Genomic DNA, 16,926 nt, shown 5'->3' on the forward strand with positions numbered 1-16,926 from the left:
GTTAGACCCCATTAACAGCGAAGTTATATATTTAATCAAGAGTTAAAATACGATCTTTATATAAGTAATTAAGAGCTAATTAATTCATGATTGGGTAAACCCATTTGGGCTTGGACTGATACATATACTTACATGTTAGAGAATAAGAATAAACGAAATGATTTCCATTCTTGACATATGCATTTACTTACACATAAGGAATCATGTAATATACGGGTCCTACCTTAAAATCCTTAATGAAATACTCCAAAAACTAGAAATCAGATAAACTAAGATGGGTAGTTGATCAAATTCTCATTCCTTGTTTATCCAATTATATTTCTTCTTATAGTAATGTAAACATACCATAGTGATTTGGTGGTTATCACATGAGAATGAGGCTCCACTGGTTTTGGTTTGTTTTTCATTGTTCTTGAATTTATTTTGTTTTTTATTTTCAATTTTATATTTGGGTAAAATAAGAATTTTGATAAAATATTATTGGTGCTGGATGTGGAAAAAAATTGTTTGAGTCCCAATGGAATTTATATAGAAGTATGATGATCTTTTTCATTTTATTAAATATTTTATTTTCTTTGTAAAACAATATTAAGGCATTCACACCTAATTTAATCAAACGAGAATGAGAATAAAAAATTCGACGTGTGAATGTATAAGTCATATATAATAAGAAATGTGACGGTTAATAGAGCATGGATGAAACTTGACAATATAGCCTAGAGTAAGTAACTCTTGTATGTATGTATGTATTATTACCAATAATCGGTTTTCATATCAAACTGCTATCAAATGAAAGTTCCATACCAAAAGGAAAAAAGAAAGTGGAAAAGAAAAAAGTTACAAATTTGTATATTGATTTTTGTTGGTTGGAAAATTAATTCATCTGTGATTTTATTCATTTATTTATTTTCAATCCCGTAAATTGTATCGTAACAGTATTCTCTCTCTCTCTCTCTCTCTGTGTCTCATTTCGTTTTACCCGTGCCTCCCTTATAGCTACCATTAGTCCATTACCAAAGCCTTCCTTTGTCTCTCTCTCTCTCTCTCTCTCTCTCTCTCTCTCTCTCTCTACAAATATATGCGCAGCACCATATCTCATCGTCTTCAACCAAAACCCCACTACATCCCTCTCTCTCTTTCTGAATCTCTTCCTTAGTTCTCATCCCTTCAATCCAATCCAATCCAATCCAATTCAATTCAATTCAATTGAATTCAACCCACAATCCCAATAATCAGATTCACCTCCAACGCAATTGATTTCGATCCAATAACCTTTCGCTCCTCGATCTATAATTCCTAAATTAAATGTTCTTCGATTTAATTTCGGTTTTTGATACTCGATAATCGATCGGATTGGATCCGAATCGGACCCTGAACGCGTTGCTGGAGATGGGAAGGGCGGGTGAATGAGAATTCTATGACTGCTTGAACCAAATATGCCCGGCTTACCTCAGAGAAATGACCAATTCAGTAATGGGTCGTCGCCCATTTACTCCCTCTCTTCGCCCAACGGCTTTTGGTCCAAGCATCGCGATGATGTTAGCTACAATCAGCTCCAGAAGGTACTCAATTATTTCTAATTTATTCAGTTTGTGCATTTATAATGGGTTGAGATTGATATGGATCACTTTTTTGTATCGTGTTTTATCAATGACTTTAATGGGCACTTCGAGTTGGAATTGGATCTTGCACTACCAAGCTATCTGATGGAGGTGTTGTTGAGGTTATATTTGTGCGATTGTTTATTGGAGGTCTAGTTTTGATTGGAATTCCAGTGTTTTGTTTATCGGATCCACTCTACTTGTATATATATATATATATATATATATATATATATATATATATTCCATTAGTGTAGATATAATCTTATGATTAATTATGTATATGAGTTGAGAATTGCGTAATGTCTGTCATTATCAGAGAGTGTTTATCATCAGCATTTTGTTTCCAAAGTGCTCTTCATATGTGAGGTAAGGACGTATAAAGTAGAATAGAAAGAAATGTTATGATTTTGATTATTCCTGGTGGGCTAGTTATAATGGAGAATATCGGTATACCAAGTCTAATGCACCTGTGGTGCTTAGGTCATTGTAAAAACTTACAGGCTTGCATGCTAAGGGAACCTAAAACACAGACACACACAGAAACACATGTAGACTCTTCATCCACACAAGCATGTGACAAGAAGAAAAGTTGCGTTTGTTGTGTCTTGATATACTTTTCGTAGTTACTGGTCCTAAGACTCTGGCTCCTTTAATAAGTTGGTGGCTGTAGTTGGGTTTAATAAGAAATTTCCTTGTAGTAAGGATAACATTGTTCAATACACAGATTGCACGTTATTCCTTTTGTTTTTGACTATTGATGGTGTGAATAGTCTCTTATGAAGTTCTATTTACTTTTGACAGTTTTGGAGTGAGCTGTTGCCACAAGCTCGGCAGAAGCTTCTCATAATTGACAAGCAAACTCTTTTTGAGCAAGCTCGTAAGAACATGTACTGCTCTCGGTGCAATGGGTTATTGCTTGAAGGATTTTTGCAGATTGTCATGTATGGAAAGTCTTTGAAGCAGGAGGGAACAGATGGGCAAATATCCTGCAACAGATCAAGAGCCTCAAAAAATCAAAAGGATGGTGGGTCAAGTATTACTAATGGATGTCATGATGAAATCCCGGATCCATCTGTCCATCCTTGGGGTGGTCTGACGATAACACGTGAGGGGTCATTGACACTCATTGATTGCTATTTGTATTGCAAGTCTCTCAAGGGACTTCAAAATGTAAGTTCTGATGATTTTATTAATTTTATGAGATTAATTTAGGGTGCTGATTTTCCCACTCCTCTTTTTGTCCACTTACACTCCCTTTTGTTTTTACTACTTTTTACTATAACAAAAAAAGGAGTGTAAGTGGACAAAAGAGGAGTGAGTACATACAATTTCCAACAAAGTGAGGGTAAGTGGACTAAAGAGGAGTGGGAAAATCAGCTCCCTTAATTTATTATCCAATTTCATTATAGCAGCTGATGTTTTGCTTGAATCAGGTGTTTGACAGTGCGCGTGCAAGGGAACGAGAACGTGAATTGCTTTATCCTGATGCCTGTGGTGGGGGAGGTCGGGGTTGGATAAGCCAAGGAATGGCAAGTTATGGAAGAGGTCATGGAACAAGAGAAACATGTGCATTGCACACTGCCAGGCTTTCTTGCGATACATTGGTGGATTTTTGGTCAGCACTTGGAGAAGAAACTCGGCAGTCTCTTCTTAGGATGAAGGAAGAGGATTTTATTGAGAGGCTCATGTACAGGTGATTAGCCATTTATTTATCTCCTCCGCATGAAATTCAATATAGAACAGTGGAAGTGCCAGATAATGGAGATAGCGGATCAAGTTTCAGTTATTGGACCTGCAAGATTAATACTGATATTGGGGATATTCAGCCTGGTAAAGTTGATCAGGAAGAGAAAAGTAGCTTAATTTGGAACAATAGATCTCCAATATCAGCTGGTGTACCCTTGAAGGATTTTACATAGGCCTGAGACATACTCTTTTCTTTCAATTAATTTTTATTTGGGTTCAAGCACCTAGTAAGCATAATGTTGGGTATTTGAAATTCCTCACCAAAAAATATGCAGGTGAACAGTAAGGAGAGCAATCTGTCTTATGGGCAATATTGCAGAAGATACATAATGATAGGCAACATATTGGGAGTGGATAAATGCATCCTTCATATTAACTGAATTTGATGAAGAGTGATATGCTGTAGATGATAAATTTTTCATGGATTCGGTAACAGAAACCATCACCAAGACCCCTAAACATTTAAAGATTTGAGTCTTATCAATGTAAAAAGTAATGCATAGCTGCATTGATGAGGCATCATTAATTTAGAAACAACCTGTTTTGAATTCATAGTGGGTGTGGTTTTGTGGCTGTGTTGTATATATATGTATACATATGTCCAGAAAAGGTTTGCCCTGTTACTAATTAATGTGTCATAGGATTGTTTTATTCTTACAACTTTGTGTTCTGGTTGTTCTATCATTATAGGTTCTTTATGTCGTGATATCTCCGAAGTCCTCATCAATTACTCTTAATTCATGCTGCACGCTTTATAAGAATTCATGTTATAGTGTTCTGGTTTGTATTAAGATTTTGATGTTCATGTCACAGGTTTGACAGCAAGAGATTTTGCAGAGATTGCAGAAGGAATGTAATCCGTGAGTTCAAGGAGCTAAAGGAGCTGAAGCGCTTGCGGAGGGAACCTCGATGCACTAATTGGTTTTGTGTTGCAGATTCCGCCTTTCAGTATGAGGTGTGGCCTCATATGTTTCTTTCATTTTGACTTTTTCTGATTTCTGTTATGGTTGTTGTTTTCTCTAAGTCATCCATGAGCAAAACTGGTGAGATACGAAATTTTGATAGTGGGGCCACTTTATTTATGCAGCATTTTTTTTGATGATACATACAGATGATGTGATGTATATTTTCTGTCATCACAGGTATCCGATGGGACAGTCCAAGCTGACTGGCGCCATACTTTTGCAGATACTGTAGGGACTTACCATCACTTTGAATGGGCAGTTGGAACAGGCGAGGGAAAATCTGACATTCTGGAATTTGAAAATGTTGGCATGAATGGAAGTGTTAAGGTCAATGGCCTTGATCTTGGTGGTTTAAGTGCATGCTTTATCACCCTGAGGGCTTGGAAACTAGATGGTCGCTGCACTGAGCTTTCTGTAAAAGCTCATGCGTTGAAGGGTCAACAATGTGTTCACTGTAGGCTTATAGTTGGAGACGGCTATGTAACAATCACAAGAGGAGAAACTATCAGAAGGTTTTTTGAGCATGCTGAAGAGGCAGAGGAAGAAGAGGTAGTTAAGATCCAGAAAAGCTTATTATAGGCAATTGAGACTTATATCTTAAGGGGTTAAAACTAATGTGTTATGTTTATTTAATGTTTTTTTTTTCTTCAGGATGATGATTCCATGGACAAGGATGGAAATGAGCTGGATGGAGAATGCTCCCGTCCGCAAAAACATGCGAAGAGTCCTGAACTTGCTCGAGAATTTCTTCTAGATGCTGCAACTGTTATTTTCAAGGAGCAGGCATGTTCATTCTGCTGATCTTGTTGTGTGTTAAAGCTTGTCTTTGTTTTTTAAAACTCAGCTCCTTGTTTGATTACCTTTTGGGTGATCATATGTTCATTCATGTTCCACATGTTATTCTAAAACCTCAGTTAGGTATACAGTTCAGTCTATATAGACATTGTTGTGGATTGTGGAAAGTAAAGAGGGATAATTATATTTGTTATGCAAGGAATGACACAAATTGTGGTGAGGTGAATGGTGTCTAGGGTAATGCAATCACAATAGTGCACTATTTTTACTATTTAAACCTTTTGTTTTAATTATTGAGGAAATGGTATTTAAAGGTTGGAGAACCTATGGTGGGGAAAGAGGAAGAAAAGGAATTTGACTAGCCACAAGTTGTGTACACTTTGTCTTCATAGCAGAATAAGGAGGAACTCCTCTTTTTTTTAAATTCTCAAAGGTGCATTTATTTTTCACTTTAATTATTCTTCACAAAAGAGACACGTATCAGATTTTGGCTGAGCCACATCAGTAAGCAAGGAGGAGTTCCTCCTTATGGGCAAGGAGGGAAGCATTATCCTTGCTAAACTATTATGGCTTTCGAGCACCAAACATATGTTTGCACCATGCTATGCTGTGCAATTACTCACTATGTGCTTGTGTAATGCTGGCACATTTCTGAGTATTTAATATTAAGTATTCCATTTTTGACTGTGAATGCTATTCTTTCAGGTGGAAAAGGCATTTAGAGAAGGAACAGCCCGCCAAAATGCGCATAGCATCTTTGTTTGTCTTGCACTAAAGCTGCTGGAAGAACGAGTTCATGTTGCTTGCAAAGATATAATTACTCTTGAAAAGCAGGTCTTAAATCTTGTTATATTTAAAGATAAGATACTAGGAAGAAAAACCAGAAGAGCCATTTTCAGTTTCAGGAGAAACACTTCTGACGGCTTTGTACTTTTTCCTACAGATGAAGCTTCTGGAAGAGGAAGAAAAAGAAAAGCGTGAGGAAGAAGAACGCAAAGAGAGGAGAAGGACAAAAGAAAGAGAGAAAAAGCTACGAAGAAAGGAGAGGTTGAAAGGGAAAGAAAAGGATAAGGATAAGAAATGTTCTGAAGCAAATCAAACTCTTGATCTTCACGATGTCTCAAAGGAAGAATCATCATCACTAATTGCTGATGAGGAGCCTAATAGTTCCATTAGCTGCAAGGATTCAGTTAGTGAAGCTGGTGATGATATTCTGTCTAGACCTGGATCTCCTGACACTCCAGATGAACAGTTCCAAAATGATTATATTATTTCAAAAATTGAAGATCCTTGTTATGATAGTTTTGATGGTGAAATTATCAATGGGAAAAGTGGTACGGGTTCTTTTATAGCTGAACAATCAAAGTTTTCTCGACGGAGATTGAAATTTAGGAGAGAAGTTCAACTTGATGCATCTTTGAAGTGGTCTGACAGGCGCCGATATGCTGCTGTTTCAGATAGTGCTTCTGTGGTTAATAGATCTGAGTCGAGATGTAATGGTGATAATTTGGAGACTCCCTCAAGGGGCATCAATGGATCAAACAGGCAATTAAGAGTGAATGGCCCAAAGTCCAATGGTCGGCATTGTGGTCCTAAGTTTACTGAGAAGTTCCTCTCCCCCGGCAACCGGATGAGTGACAGATATGACTTCCATTCTTGCAACTGTAACAAAAATACTGAATATAGAGCAAAGGTAGAACCCCATGTTTCTGCTGCCAGAGTGGGCTGGGAGACCAAAACCGCAAGTAAGTCGGAATCTGCATTAGATATTTCTAAGCAATTCTATCGTGGTAACAGGTATAACCAAGTAGAACACATGCGTGATAGTTGTGCAAGACCCAAAAGCAAAGTCAATTCAGGGGACAATCCTGGTACAGATTTGCCTCAACCCAGGAAAATTTGGGAGCCCGTAGAGCCAACGAAAAAGTATCCTCGAAGTAACTCAGACTCTGATGTTACCTTGAGGTCATCTGCTTTCAAGTCTGAAGATAAAAACATGAAGTCATCTGGTGACATATGTACAGGTGATATTGTGGTAAATTCAGGTGAAGTTGATGAAGATAATAATTTGAAGGAATTAAGAAAATCCAGCATAGGAATGGATGTCAGTTGTCAGAATGGATTTCATGCTGGAGCACAGGATTCTATTGACACTGCATTAAATGGAATTTCTGACTCCATGGTCGGCAGCAGTTCTAATTCTGATAACTGCTCATCATGTCTCAGTGAGGGAGACAGCAATACAACCTCGTCAAATCATGGAAATCAGGAATCTTCTTCCACTTCAGATTCAGAAGATGCCAGCCAGAAATCAGGAGGAAAAGAAACTTCTTTATCCATTCAAAATGGATTCCCAGAGTGCCATGGTATTGAGAATAATCAGGATGCAAAGAGAGGGGAGTCTATGGAAAGCAGGGCACTGAGTGGCCCTTCACTGAATGGAGCAGGGAGTAACATTCTTGGGAATCCATCAACAAATATTGCTCAGAGATTTGATAATGGTTTGTCTGCTATTAGTGTGGGTTCTCAGCATCATGGCATGCTTACTCCAATGCATAACCAAAATGTACACTTTCCCTTATTTCAAGCTCCTTCAATGGGTTACTATCACCAAAGTTCAGTTTCATGGCCTGCTGCTCCAACCAGTGGAATGATGTCTTTTCCTCATCCCAACCACTATCTATATGCTGGCCCTCTTGGGTATGGTATGAATGGAAACTCAGGCTTCTGCATGCCGTATAGTCCTGTGCAGCATGTACCCACTCCCTTGTTTACCCCTGGCCCAGTTCCAATTTATCCAGCCATCAATACAGAGGAGCAGACTCAAATTTCTAACCCAGGTGTGCAAGAATCTCTTTATGAAGCTAATACAGAGTGTGTGGATCCATCTGGACCGTATTCAATGCAAGCACCGGCAAGTGGAGAAGGAGCAGAAGACGATAATTCTGGCAGATTGCATACGAGTAATGATAGCTTTTCCTTATTCCATTATGGTGGGCCTCTGGCTGATCCTCCAGGATGTAATTCAAATCTTATGCCGTTGGAAGAACAGACTGTTGGGGATTTTCCACAAAAATGTTCAGATCATGTTGAGAATGATCATCATGCGTGCAATAAGAAAGAGGCCACTATTGAAGAATACAACCTGTTTGCAGCTAGTAATGGCATAAGGTTTTCATTCTTCTGATGTAGTTGTAAGAAGGTGTGAGGTGGCTGTTCAGGAATTCAGTCTCTATCTTCTTATTTGGTGATGAAGGTTTGTGGTACCTGGTATATGGTACACAATAATCTTCCTTTGAAAAATTCCAATTTTAGCTCATAGTATTTTTTTTCTCTTTAGTTATCCAAGTTGTCCCATCGTTTTTTTTTTGCCTATTATAGAGAGGGAGAGTGCTACTATGTTTGAAGATTCTGTAGAGGCCAGGTTTTGTTTTATTTTGTTTTACTTTTATTAAATGAAGAATTTATTGGTATGGAAATTTTCTTTTTGTATTTCAGAGCTGAAACAGTCCCATCTGTTGTACTTGTTTTAGGATTTTGAGCCTCCTACAACATTGTCAGTTAATTAATTGAAATTTCTTGGCTGATGAAAATAATGGGGCTTATGAGGAAGTTATTTGTCATTTCTTAATGCAAACTTTTTGAGAATCAATGTTTATTTTTATGTTCACTAAAATCGTTCCTGCGTTGTTACATCAAATTTTTTATGGCTTGGGGTTTTGTTTACCATTCAAGTCATCATTGGCATCCTCCTTTTCCATTGGCATATGGCCTAGCTCTAACACAACACAATTGAAAGCCAAAGGGAAGAAACAACCGGAGGAAAAAACGGAGGGAGGAGGCTCTCCATTTGTTGGTAGGGTCTAGAGAAGAGAAGAAGGCTTGATGATGTTCAGGTTTTGCAAAGATAAGATGCGTTTTCGTTTCTTTTAATTAATGTGATGGATGTTGTTTAGCCAAGTCATGCCACATGAGTTGGGAAGAGAAGTCGGGGTTAAACTGTGTTTTCAAATACTTTTGTACTTGACACATCATTTGGTGAACAAATTTGATTAATCGGGAGTTCAATTCTTGAACAAAAGCCCTACTGAGCAAAAGGCTCAGTATATGGCACAAGGGTGAAGTGGCCCAAAGATAAGAATCTTAAACCAAAGAAAAATAACGCAAGCAGGCAAAAAGGTGTAAGTATAAATTTTCAGTTGAATCCACTGTTTCTTGCACTAGGAACTCTCAAGAATCAACTCTCAGTTTCTTGCCCCACTAAACTTTAATACAGCAAGATAAAAACCAGGCTCGTCGACATAGTCGGTTAACTCGAAAGAATGTTGTGCTGCAACTTCCTGTAAAGTCTTCTTCTCAGGCAAGTCAGAAGTTACAACATCTGGATATTGTTGTCGTTGTTGCTCTAAAACTTCTCTTCCTTGGGGATGGCTAATAACCAGTCTTGCACCTATACAAGCAACAGCCAGAACTCAGAATGAAACAGCAGTGCTAGGATGCAACTTCAGGGTGAGCCCTGAATAACATACCAGGATGAATCCGAGGCAAATAATGACACGTTATCGAGGCTGAGAAGCAGTAGCACAACACAACACAAACATGAATGAAAAGAAAAATTGATACAAGATACCTGCCAAAAAACACCTTGCAAGTGCTCCAAACGCCTCATCAAGTGTAAAGGGCATGGCTGGAAGGAAATAAAGGAACACAACATCTAAAGGTGCCCACTTATCAGGTACATATATTAATTCTCCTTGCCAACACTTAACCTTGTCATATTTTTCTTTAATGCCAGCTAACACAAAAAGTGAATCATGGACAACAAGCAAGAGATTGCAGGGTGAAGATTCAACCACCCGATCTACAAATCCTTCGGAACCAATTGAAACCATAACTCTTGAAGTTTCTTCAATTTCTCCCGCAGTTATAATGCGATCAATGTTAAGGTTATAATCTGGTCCAGAACTGAAATCAGCGGAATCAAGAAAGGACCAGTCTTTCTCAGCAAAATCGTCGAAGTTGATTACAGAGACTACTCCTTCATCTGGTGGAGCTGTAGCACCACAAAATGATTGCCGAGCATGCAAAGCCTGATGCGAAATAAAAGGAAAGGAAAGAGAAAGAGGAGAGATGCAACGATTCCGATAACAGACACGGTTGGGGAACGTATAATGAGGTTGTGTTTGAAGACAAGGTAGCAACTGGAAGCTAGCTAGGGGAATGCAAAGGGGCTGTGATGAGAAAACAGAATTCATTGCAGAGAACAACTGAATTTCCTTTTGGGATGCAAAGGCTTAATTATTGATAAATCAAAACGAACCAAAAGGGTTTCTGCTATTATTTCAAAAGTAGTTTGGTTCAACTAGTTATCACAACCGGTCACACTAATCTTTTTATCAGAACCCCTGCATATAAGAAAGAAGAAACCAACTATTGTCAATCCTGAAACTGTAACTTGAATACTCAAAACATTCAATTTCAAACTGATAATAAGATAATTAATTACTCAAGTTCTAAGCTAACATCAACTTAGTTTCAGGCATTAAGCAGAAAGGTTCCACCAGCATTTTTGAATTGGAAGTTTATTGCAACAATCATTAGCTTTTCTCGAACAACCAGGCCCAGCAAAAAAATGTTCCTTTTACGTTCAGAACCTAAGAAAAAACAAGAACATGAAACTCAGTGTTCACATTTTTCTCTTTCGCCTCCATTTTCCAATGAAGCAAAAGCTGTGTACCAAATTTTTCCTAAAAAAAAGATTTGCTGCATGAAAGAATTATACAAATAATAACCCAGAACTGGAAATTTAGAAGCACAGAAAGAAAACGAAGAGAGAAGAAGTTCAAGGCTTTGTCTGATTCAACGGAATTTTCAAATTTCTTTTGTTTAGCTGATGACCAGAACCAAATCCACTTACCCAACTACTCCTTTGAACCTCAACGGCGAATGCAAGCTCAGTGCCTCTCGCTGCAAAGCCCTAATCCTAATTCCTCTGTCTTTAAACCCTAACAATTGTGAAGTTGGAGTTCCACTGTCACCACCGCTACTTTATCACCAGAGCCGCTTACTGTAAAAACCAAGCTCTATCAATTATTGCCATTTAAAAAAGAAAATAAAACGTTTTCTCAACCAAAAAAAAAAAAAAAGATAAAAAGAGAAAAATGCTAGGATTATCACATTTTAATACCACATTGTGTATCATCTTTATCTCTTTAATAGAAGTGGGCCCCATTGTATTGGGGAACTCCACTTCTATTAAAAATGTGGTACACGGTGGCATAAAAATGTGGTAAGTCTAACAATATCCCAAAAATAAAAAAAAAGTATATGATGCCAATCCTAGTTTTTAGGTCAATCATTTCCTTGGTTAACTTATAGGTCAATGCTGTCATTTCATTTTATTTTTGTGTTAAAGAAAAAAAAAAAGAGTAAAAAGAGAAAATGGTGGTAAATGTTTGGTTAATCACCACATTGTCCATAATTTATAGATTGATTACTCATTTTATTTAAAATTTGTAGGACAAAATAGACATTTATACTTATGCTCGTCCTTGTATCTACTTGCTATACAAGCGATAATCTAAACAACTCTTAAATATTATAATTTAGACTTACGATCTCCCAAATGAAGGGTTCCTAAATTTGGTGGTTAGAGCCACAATAAGGGGCTATATCATTTCGGGCTCTATATTCTTTTTATGATGTAATTTGGTTAAAGTTTTTTTTGTGCGACTTGAGGGCGCGAAGGCAAAGCCTCCCAAGTGTTAAAATCACAAAGCCTTCATAGTAATATTTCAGGACTAAAAACTAAATCATATATGTATCTCACATTCTCACACATATCTCAATCACCAAAAACAACAGGGCACTGTTTCATGGGGAACTCGAAATTAAGCATGGCTGCTGGGGAGCCTGCTCAGAACAGAGTGCTCTGGCTTGTGGTCACATTCATAATCGAGATGAACGAACGCCCGTTCGACTTCTGGGAGCTCTTCGATCTTGATTTGCAATGACTCTCCAATTGCATGAGCTTCTTTTAAAGGCAAATCTTCTGGCAGTTCTATGTCAACCTGTTTTTGTAGAGGAAAATTCTGGTAAGGACTTGGGAGGACAGGAACTAAAATGAAATGTTACTATCTTGGTGCCCTTCAACAACTGATTTACAGCGGCTAGATTTCATAAGAAAAAGAAATGATTGGTGTTCAAATTAACACTAGAAATCAAGTTGAACTTAATACTTTAACACTGCACCTCAACGAAATAAAGAACCCCGAACGTGTAGGCACGAACTGTATCGACACGTCTGATTAAACTGTGGTGCCTTAGGATGAGATATGTCAATTTCTGCAACACTTGAGGAGGAGCTGATTGTCCAACCAGAGAAACTGCATGAAGAAGCAACCACTAGTATATCAGTGTTCCCTGCTATAAAATTATTCCGAGTCTTTATCTATATGGCTTTCAATCAAAAGCACAGAACAACCTTTTGTGTGTGTGGGGAAGAGAGAGAGAGAGAGAGAGAGAGAGAGAGAGAGACCTGCATTTTCTAGCACAGTTCCGGACCAATTGGAAATTGTGTAGAATGCTAGGATGATAGCCCCAACAGGGTCAATCCACCAACAGAATATATCACCAAGAACAGCAGCAACCAAACCAACTAAGTTTGTTACCACATCAAAATAATGATCCTGGCAAGCATCAGTTTGAGTAATGCAGTAAGATCACAAAGCAGGAGGAGCAAATATGAAGTTTTATGTGTTGTAAATTGCATGTATAAACCTTTGCATATGCACGGACAATTGTGTTTCCAGAGCTTCTGCAATAACACCAAAGTACAAATTTTACTCCAGTAGCTGTCAGCATGATGGCATACAACCAGATCAAGTTTTCTGAAATCATCTTCTCAGAAGGTTTGTCCTTGATCAGTTGTTCTAGGGCCTGGACAAGCACTTGAAAGCCTGCACTGGAGTGAAAGGGCTATAGTGTATGCCTTCAATTTTTCATATAGTCTTAAAACAGAACTTAAGTGAAGAAAGAAAACCCATTAGCACCTTTTCAAGGATTCTAATGCAAGTCAAAAGATTCAGCTTCATACAATTATGGTTGCCAGTGTTCCAGTTATATTTGAGGAGTTGTAATTTTACTTAAACTACTTTAGTCTCAGTTTGTATGGCATGAAAATTGAATCTGCAGAAGGCATATGCCCCTTGATGAAAAAACATTTGGGGGTTCTTTTTTGAACATACAAATGAATAATTTGTGTAGCCTAAACATATATATTTTCAACAGTACAATGGATCATTTTCACTCAACTTCCTAAGATTATGATAAGGTAGAGGTTAGGCCACATTACATACCAAGAGTAGCCATGACAGCTGCGAATACGACGATGCCTACTGGTTGCACTCTCAATTTCCCAATAGGGTACTTGTAGATATTTATGTTTTTCATTGACAAGTGTGTGAACCAAAGTATACCACCAGCCATAAGATCTGGCAAAGAATCTAGTGTTGATGCTGCAATAGCTAAGGATCCACTTTGTAGTGTAGCATATACCTGCATTGCATAGAAACAACAAGGGCTTTTACTTAAAACAATCAATGACTAACATGAAATCTGGATGAATTTTATGAAACAGTTGGCTCATTCTTGTTCAAAAGAAGATCAGCTTTCTCAGATTTTCTTAGAATAAGTTCGGATAGTTGAGATACTGAAGTGCCTTGCCATTTAATTTGCAGAATACTAGCAAAGCTGCATAAGGAATAAAATATATAACCTTAAAAGCAAGCAGAAAGATGTTTGCCCAATTAGAAATGTTCATTGCTCTCTCATGCTGGGCTTGTTCTTTTCGATCTTCCTCTTCATCAATGACATGGGGTGATTCTAGAGAGTCAACTTCCTCAAAAGACCTTAGGGTGGCAAATTGCTTCTCATAGTATTCTCTTTCCCCTAATACAAAAAGAAACTCATTTTTAAGAGAGAGGAACATATGTTTTATATTGTAAAAATCACTAAACTTAAACATATAATCATAATCAGAAAACAATTTATCTTCTTTTCCACAACCTCAATACCGTCTTTGTCGATGACTCAGTTGTAGTTTACTCAACTGATCACCTCATTAGCTCTATCCAATTGCTTGATCTATTTTAATGATTCTTCCAGAGAGACTACAGAGGACATTCAAAACCATCATTTGTTCTGATATTTAGTAGTACTACATAATTAAAATATTTCAGACAACTACGAACTTCGTTATTCAAAGTTAAATGATCCATCCTTTTCTGTTTAAAATGGACTGCATGCAAGTGACCAATGATGTTAATAATCAATCAAATAACTCCCATATTTCAGTAGCACAAAAATATCCAAATCTTACTGACACCAAATAAGATTCTCTAATTTTAAGGGTATTATCTAAATCCAGGATAAAAACAAGAACCAAGAGAGAGTTTTCAGTTACCTTCTATCAAGCCAGTGGTCTTAGAAAGGTTAAGATGGAAAGGGGCCTCAGGATCGAAGCCAGACCGAACCTTGTCAGGCAATTTGGAGAAGAAATCACATTTCATAGCAGCGACAGAGTTACTGCTTCCAACTAAACCATGTTTGCTGGCCCTTTCATCTTCACATGACAAGAATGGGGTCTTGATCATATGGTTCAAGCCTCCTTCCATTGTACTCAAAATTAAAGAACTACCAATCTTTGATCCTACAGCAACAAACCCATCAATGCAATTACAGGTAGAGACACAAATCTCTTTGTAAATAAAATTGAAAATCTTGTTCGAACAAGTTGCTTAATTTAGAGTCTTAGCTAGATGGTGGCTGCTCCTAAATTCCGATACCCTAACGGATCGGATATTGAAATTCGTGCTGATTATGCTGCTGATAGTCCATGTATATCCGTTGCATGCAATACACTTGTTTGATCTATTAAGATTTTATATTATATCCGCCAACACCTCTCAAAAATTTCAACAACAGCTTACTAGCTGCTAGTACAAAGCAAATTGTATTGATATATAATATGGCGTGTTCTTCATCGTTCTTTTATGGGCTGCAATCGTCATATTAATACTGTGATCCAATCAATCGACAAGTCTCATGTCATGCATGGATCGACATGATTATGGGAAGACGCCACTCATTCAAGTAAATTCAGGGGCGAAACATAAAAATGTGGCCTTCAACCTTCTATGTACATTTATGTGATTTTTTTTGGAAAGTATATTGGAAAAATATTATACGAACTCAAATTCAAGATTAATTCGAAACCCAAAAGAAACAACACAACAGTGGCAAAAGCCAAGCCAATAGCTGGAGCACTGCTTAGGGTTGAGCTTGGTGACATCTCTACAGGATTAGAGGCTGAAGGTGATGAGGATCCATAAGGTGACGACAGGCTTGGACTTGGGATCAAATTTTCTGGAACAGGCAGAGAGACCTTGATGTCAACCTTTTGTCCGGCTTGGCAATATATGGCCAGGAGCACCACAAAGAAAGTAATAATGGCCGGGCCTTTTAAGGGTAATTGTGTCCGAACCAGAGGTATAAGATGAGATGGCAGATGTAGCATTGCAAGATTGAAAGTCTTGATCAGAAACTTTAATCACGTGGTGGAATTGATTGTTGTAAGCAAAAATGAGAGTGTGGCCAACGTGAAAATCTTTTGTTGAAGCCCACTTGTTGTAATCAACAAGGCCTCTCAAGTCCACCCGTCAGAATCTCCAACTCTATAAACAGAACTAGAATAAGCACCACTGAAGGCCATCACCACAAAGAAAACAAGAGTAGCAATGTTTCTCAAAGCCATGATCAGAACAAGCAGAGCAGACAAAAGAGGAACAAATTTAGAAAGAAAAGAAAACTCAAATTTTGTGCGTGAAAGGTACTACGCACGGCCTTGCATTTATATAGGGTTAGGTTGTGTTGTATCCGAGTCCCATTCTGAAAAGGTTTTCAAATACAACCTCCTTTTTTTGGGCATGAGTTTCCAAATACTACTAGTAGTAGGAACAGTCCCGATCTCTTGGACCACAGGAGTCCAAGAGATTGTGGTCACCCATCGTTGGATATTAATCCAATGGTTCAAAATGATATATATAAATGCAATATGACATAAATGATTATTACCCGATTCAAGTCAACCGTTGAATTTACATCCAACGCACTAGTAAAAAAAACCCCTTGCGCGACCAAATTTTGCGCGACGAAAAACTATTCGTCGCGCAAAGCCACTTTGCGCGACGAAACTTGAAACTTCGTCGCGCAAAGTCTTGCGCGACCAAATTTTGCGCGACGAAAAATAATTCGTCGCCCAAAGTCACTTAGCGCGACAAACTTTTGCGCGACGACAATACATCGTCGCGCAAAGTGTTGCGCGACCAAATTTTGCGCGACGAAAAATAATTCATCGCCCAAAGTCACTTAGCGCGACAAACTTTTGCGCGACGACAATACATCGTTGCGCAAAGTCTTGCGCGACCAAACTTTGCGCGACGAAAAATAATTCGTCGCCAAAAAGTCACTTCGCGCGACAAATTTTTGCGCGACGACAATGCATCGTCGCTCAAAGTCTTGCGCGACCAATTTTGCGCGACGAAAAATAATTCGTCGCTCACGCGAAGTGACTTTGGGCAAGGAAAAATAATTCGTCGCTCAAAGTGACTTTGCGCGATGAAAAGTAAACTTCGTCGCGCAAAGTCCTTATAAAAATAAATATAAATTTTTAAAATTTTTAAAATTTTTTTTCCATGACGTAATCCAAACATTTTGTCACCTAAACCAATTTATTTTTGTTTTTTATTTTGTATGCA

The 16,926-nt window shown here is 37.9% G+C and overlaps 4 protein-coding genes across 8 annotated transcripts in view; 1 reads left to right on the forward strand and 3 right to left on the reverse strand.

The window, feature by feature from the left end:
• Nucleotides 1–1,018: 1,018 nt before the first annotated feature.
• On the forward strand, nt 1,019–8,722 carry LOC117634061. 2 transcript variants are annotated; one of them, XM_034367963.1, is made up of 8 exons: nt 1,019–1,562; nt 2,406–2,774; nt 3,038–3,297; nt 4,164–4,305; nt 4,493–4,864; nt 4,967–5,098; nt 5,816–5,944; nt 6,054–8,722. In XM_034367963.1, the coding sequence occupies exons 1-8, from the start codon at nt 1,437–1,439 to the stop codon at nt 8,295–8,297; spliced, it is 3,774 nt and encodes a 1,257-aa protein (XP_034223854.1). In that variant the 5' UTR covers nt 1,019–1,436; the 3' UTR covers nt 8,298–8,722. The 2 variants fall into 2 exon arrangements, with proteins under 2 accessions (XP_034223854.1, XP_034223855.1); XM_034367964.1 differs by lacking the exon at nt 1,019–1,562 and adding an exon at nt 1,634–1,723.
• A 547-nt stretch (nt 8,723–9,269) lies between these two features.
• LOC117636191 lies at nt 9,270–11,219 on the reverse strand. Of its 4 annotated transcripts, none has more exons than XM_034370691.1 (4): nt 11,028–11,198; nt 10,634–10,764; nt 9,741–10,515; nt 9,270–9,560 (listed from the first exon to the last, which is right to left on the reverse strand). In XM_034370691.1, exons 3-4 carry the CDS (start codon nt 10,363–10,365, stop codon nt 9,355–9,357), a joined length of 831 nt encoding a protein of 276 aa, XP_034226582.1. In that variant the 5' UTR covers nt 10,366–10,515; nt 10,634–10,764; nt 11,028–11,198; the 3' UTR covers nt 9,270–9,354. The 4 variants fall into 4 exon arrangements, with proteins under 4 accessions (XP_034226582.1, XP_034226581.1, XP_034226583.1 ...); XM_034370690.1 differs by having other exon boundaries at nt 10,634–10,857; XM_034370692.1 differs by having other exon boundaries at nt 10,617–10,857.
• Nucleotides 11,220–11,882: 663 nt separating this feature from the next.
• On the reverse strand, nt 11,883–14,932 carry LOC117635058 (metal tolerance protein 4-like). The gene is made up of 7 exons (XM_034369386.1): nt 14,574–14,932; nt 13,887–14,059; nt 13,468–13,666; nt 12,890–13,068; nt 12,648–12,798; nt 12,362–12,495; nt 11,883–12,180 (listed from the first exon to the last, which is right to left on the reverse strand). The coding sequence occupies exons 1-7, from the start codon at nt 14,782–14,784 to the stop codon at nt 12,001–12,003; spliced, it is 1,227 nt and encodes a 408-aa protein (XP_034225277.1). The 5' UTR covers nt 14,785–14,932; the 3' UTR covers nt 11,883–12,000.
• An 883-nt stretch (nt 14,933–15,815) lies between these two features.
• LOC117635352 overlaps nt 15,816–16,926 on the reverse strand; it is a 1,982-nt gene continuing 871 nt past the window's right edge. The window contains exon 4 of the mRNA XM_034369682.1: nt 15,816–15,870. Coding sequence (XP_034225573.1) covers nt 15,816–15,870 — 55 coding nt within the window. The remainder of the gene's footprint in view (nt 15,871–16,926) is intronic.

This window comes from Prunus dulcis, chromosome 7, assembly GCF_902201215.1.
Source record: "Prunus dulcis chromosome 7, ALMONDv2, whole genome shotgun sequence".
Taxonomy (NCBI): Eukaryota; Viridiplantae; Streptophyta; class Magnoliopsida; order Rosales; family Rosaceae; genus Prunus; species Prunus dulcis.

Bases quoted from the DNA above. Each gene is read 5' to 3' on its own strand.
- LOC117634061 (XM_034367963.1), top strand. From the start codon at position 1,437: ATGCCCGGCTTACCTCAGAGAAATGACCAATTCAGTAATGGGTCGTCG. The intron at 3,298-4,163 runs GTGATTAGCCAT...TTCATGTCACAG, and splicing joins ATTGAGAGGCTCATGTACAG to GTTTGACAGCAAGAGATTTT. The intron at 5,099-5,815 runs GCATGTTCATTC...CTATTCTTTCAG, and splicing joins CTGTTATTTTCAAGGAGCAG to GTGGAAAAGGCATTTAGAGA.
- LOC117636191 (XM_034370689.1), bottom strand. From the start codon at position 10,365: ATGAATTCTGTTTTCTCATCACAGCCCCTTTGCATTCCCCTAGCTAGC. The intron at 9,561-9,740 runs GTATCTTGTATC...TTGCTTGTATAG, and splicing joins TGCAAGGTGTTTTTTGGCAG to GTGCAAGACTGGTTATTAGC.
- LOC117635058 (XM_034369386.1), bottom strand. From the start codon at position 14,784: ATGGAAGGAGGCTTGAACCATATGATCAAGACCCCATTCTTGTCATGT. The intron at 12,799-12,889 runs GTTTATACATGC...GATGCTTGCCAG, and splicing joins TTGTCCGTGCATATGCAAAG to GATCATTATTTTGATGTGGT. The intron at 12,496-12,647 runs GTCTCTCTCTCT...TTCTTCATGCAG, and splicing joins AACTGTGCTAGAAAATGCAG to TTTCTCTGGTTGGACAATCA.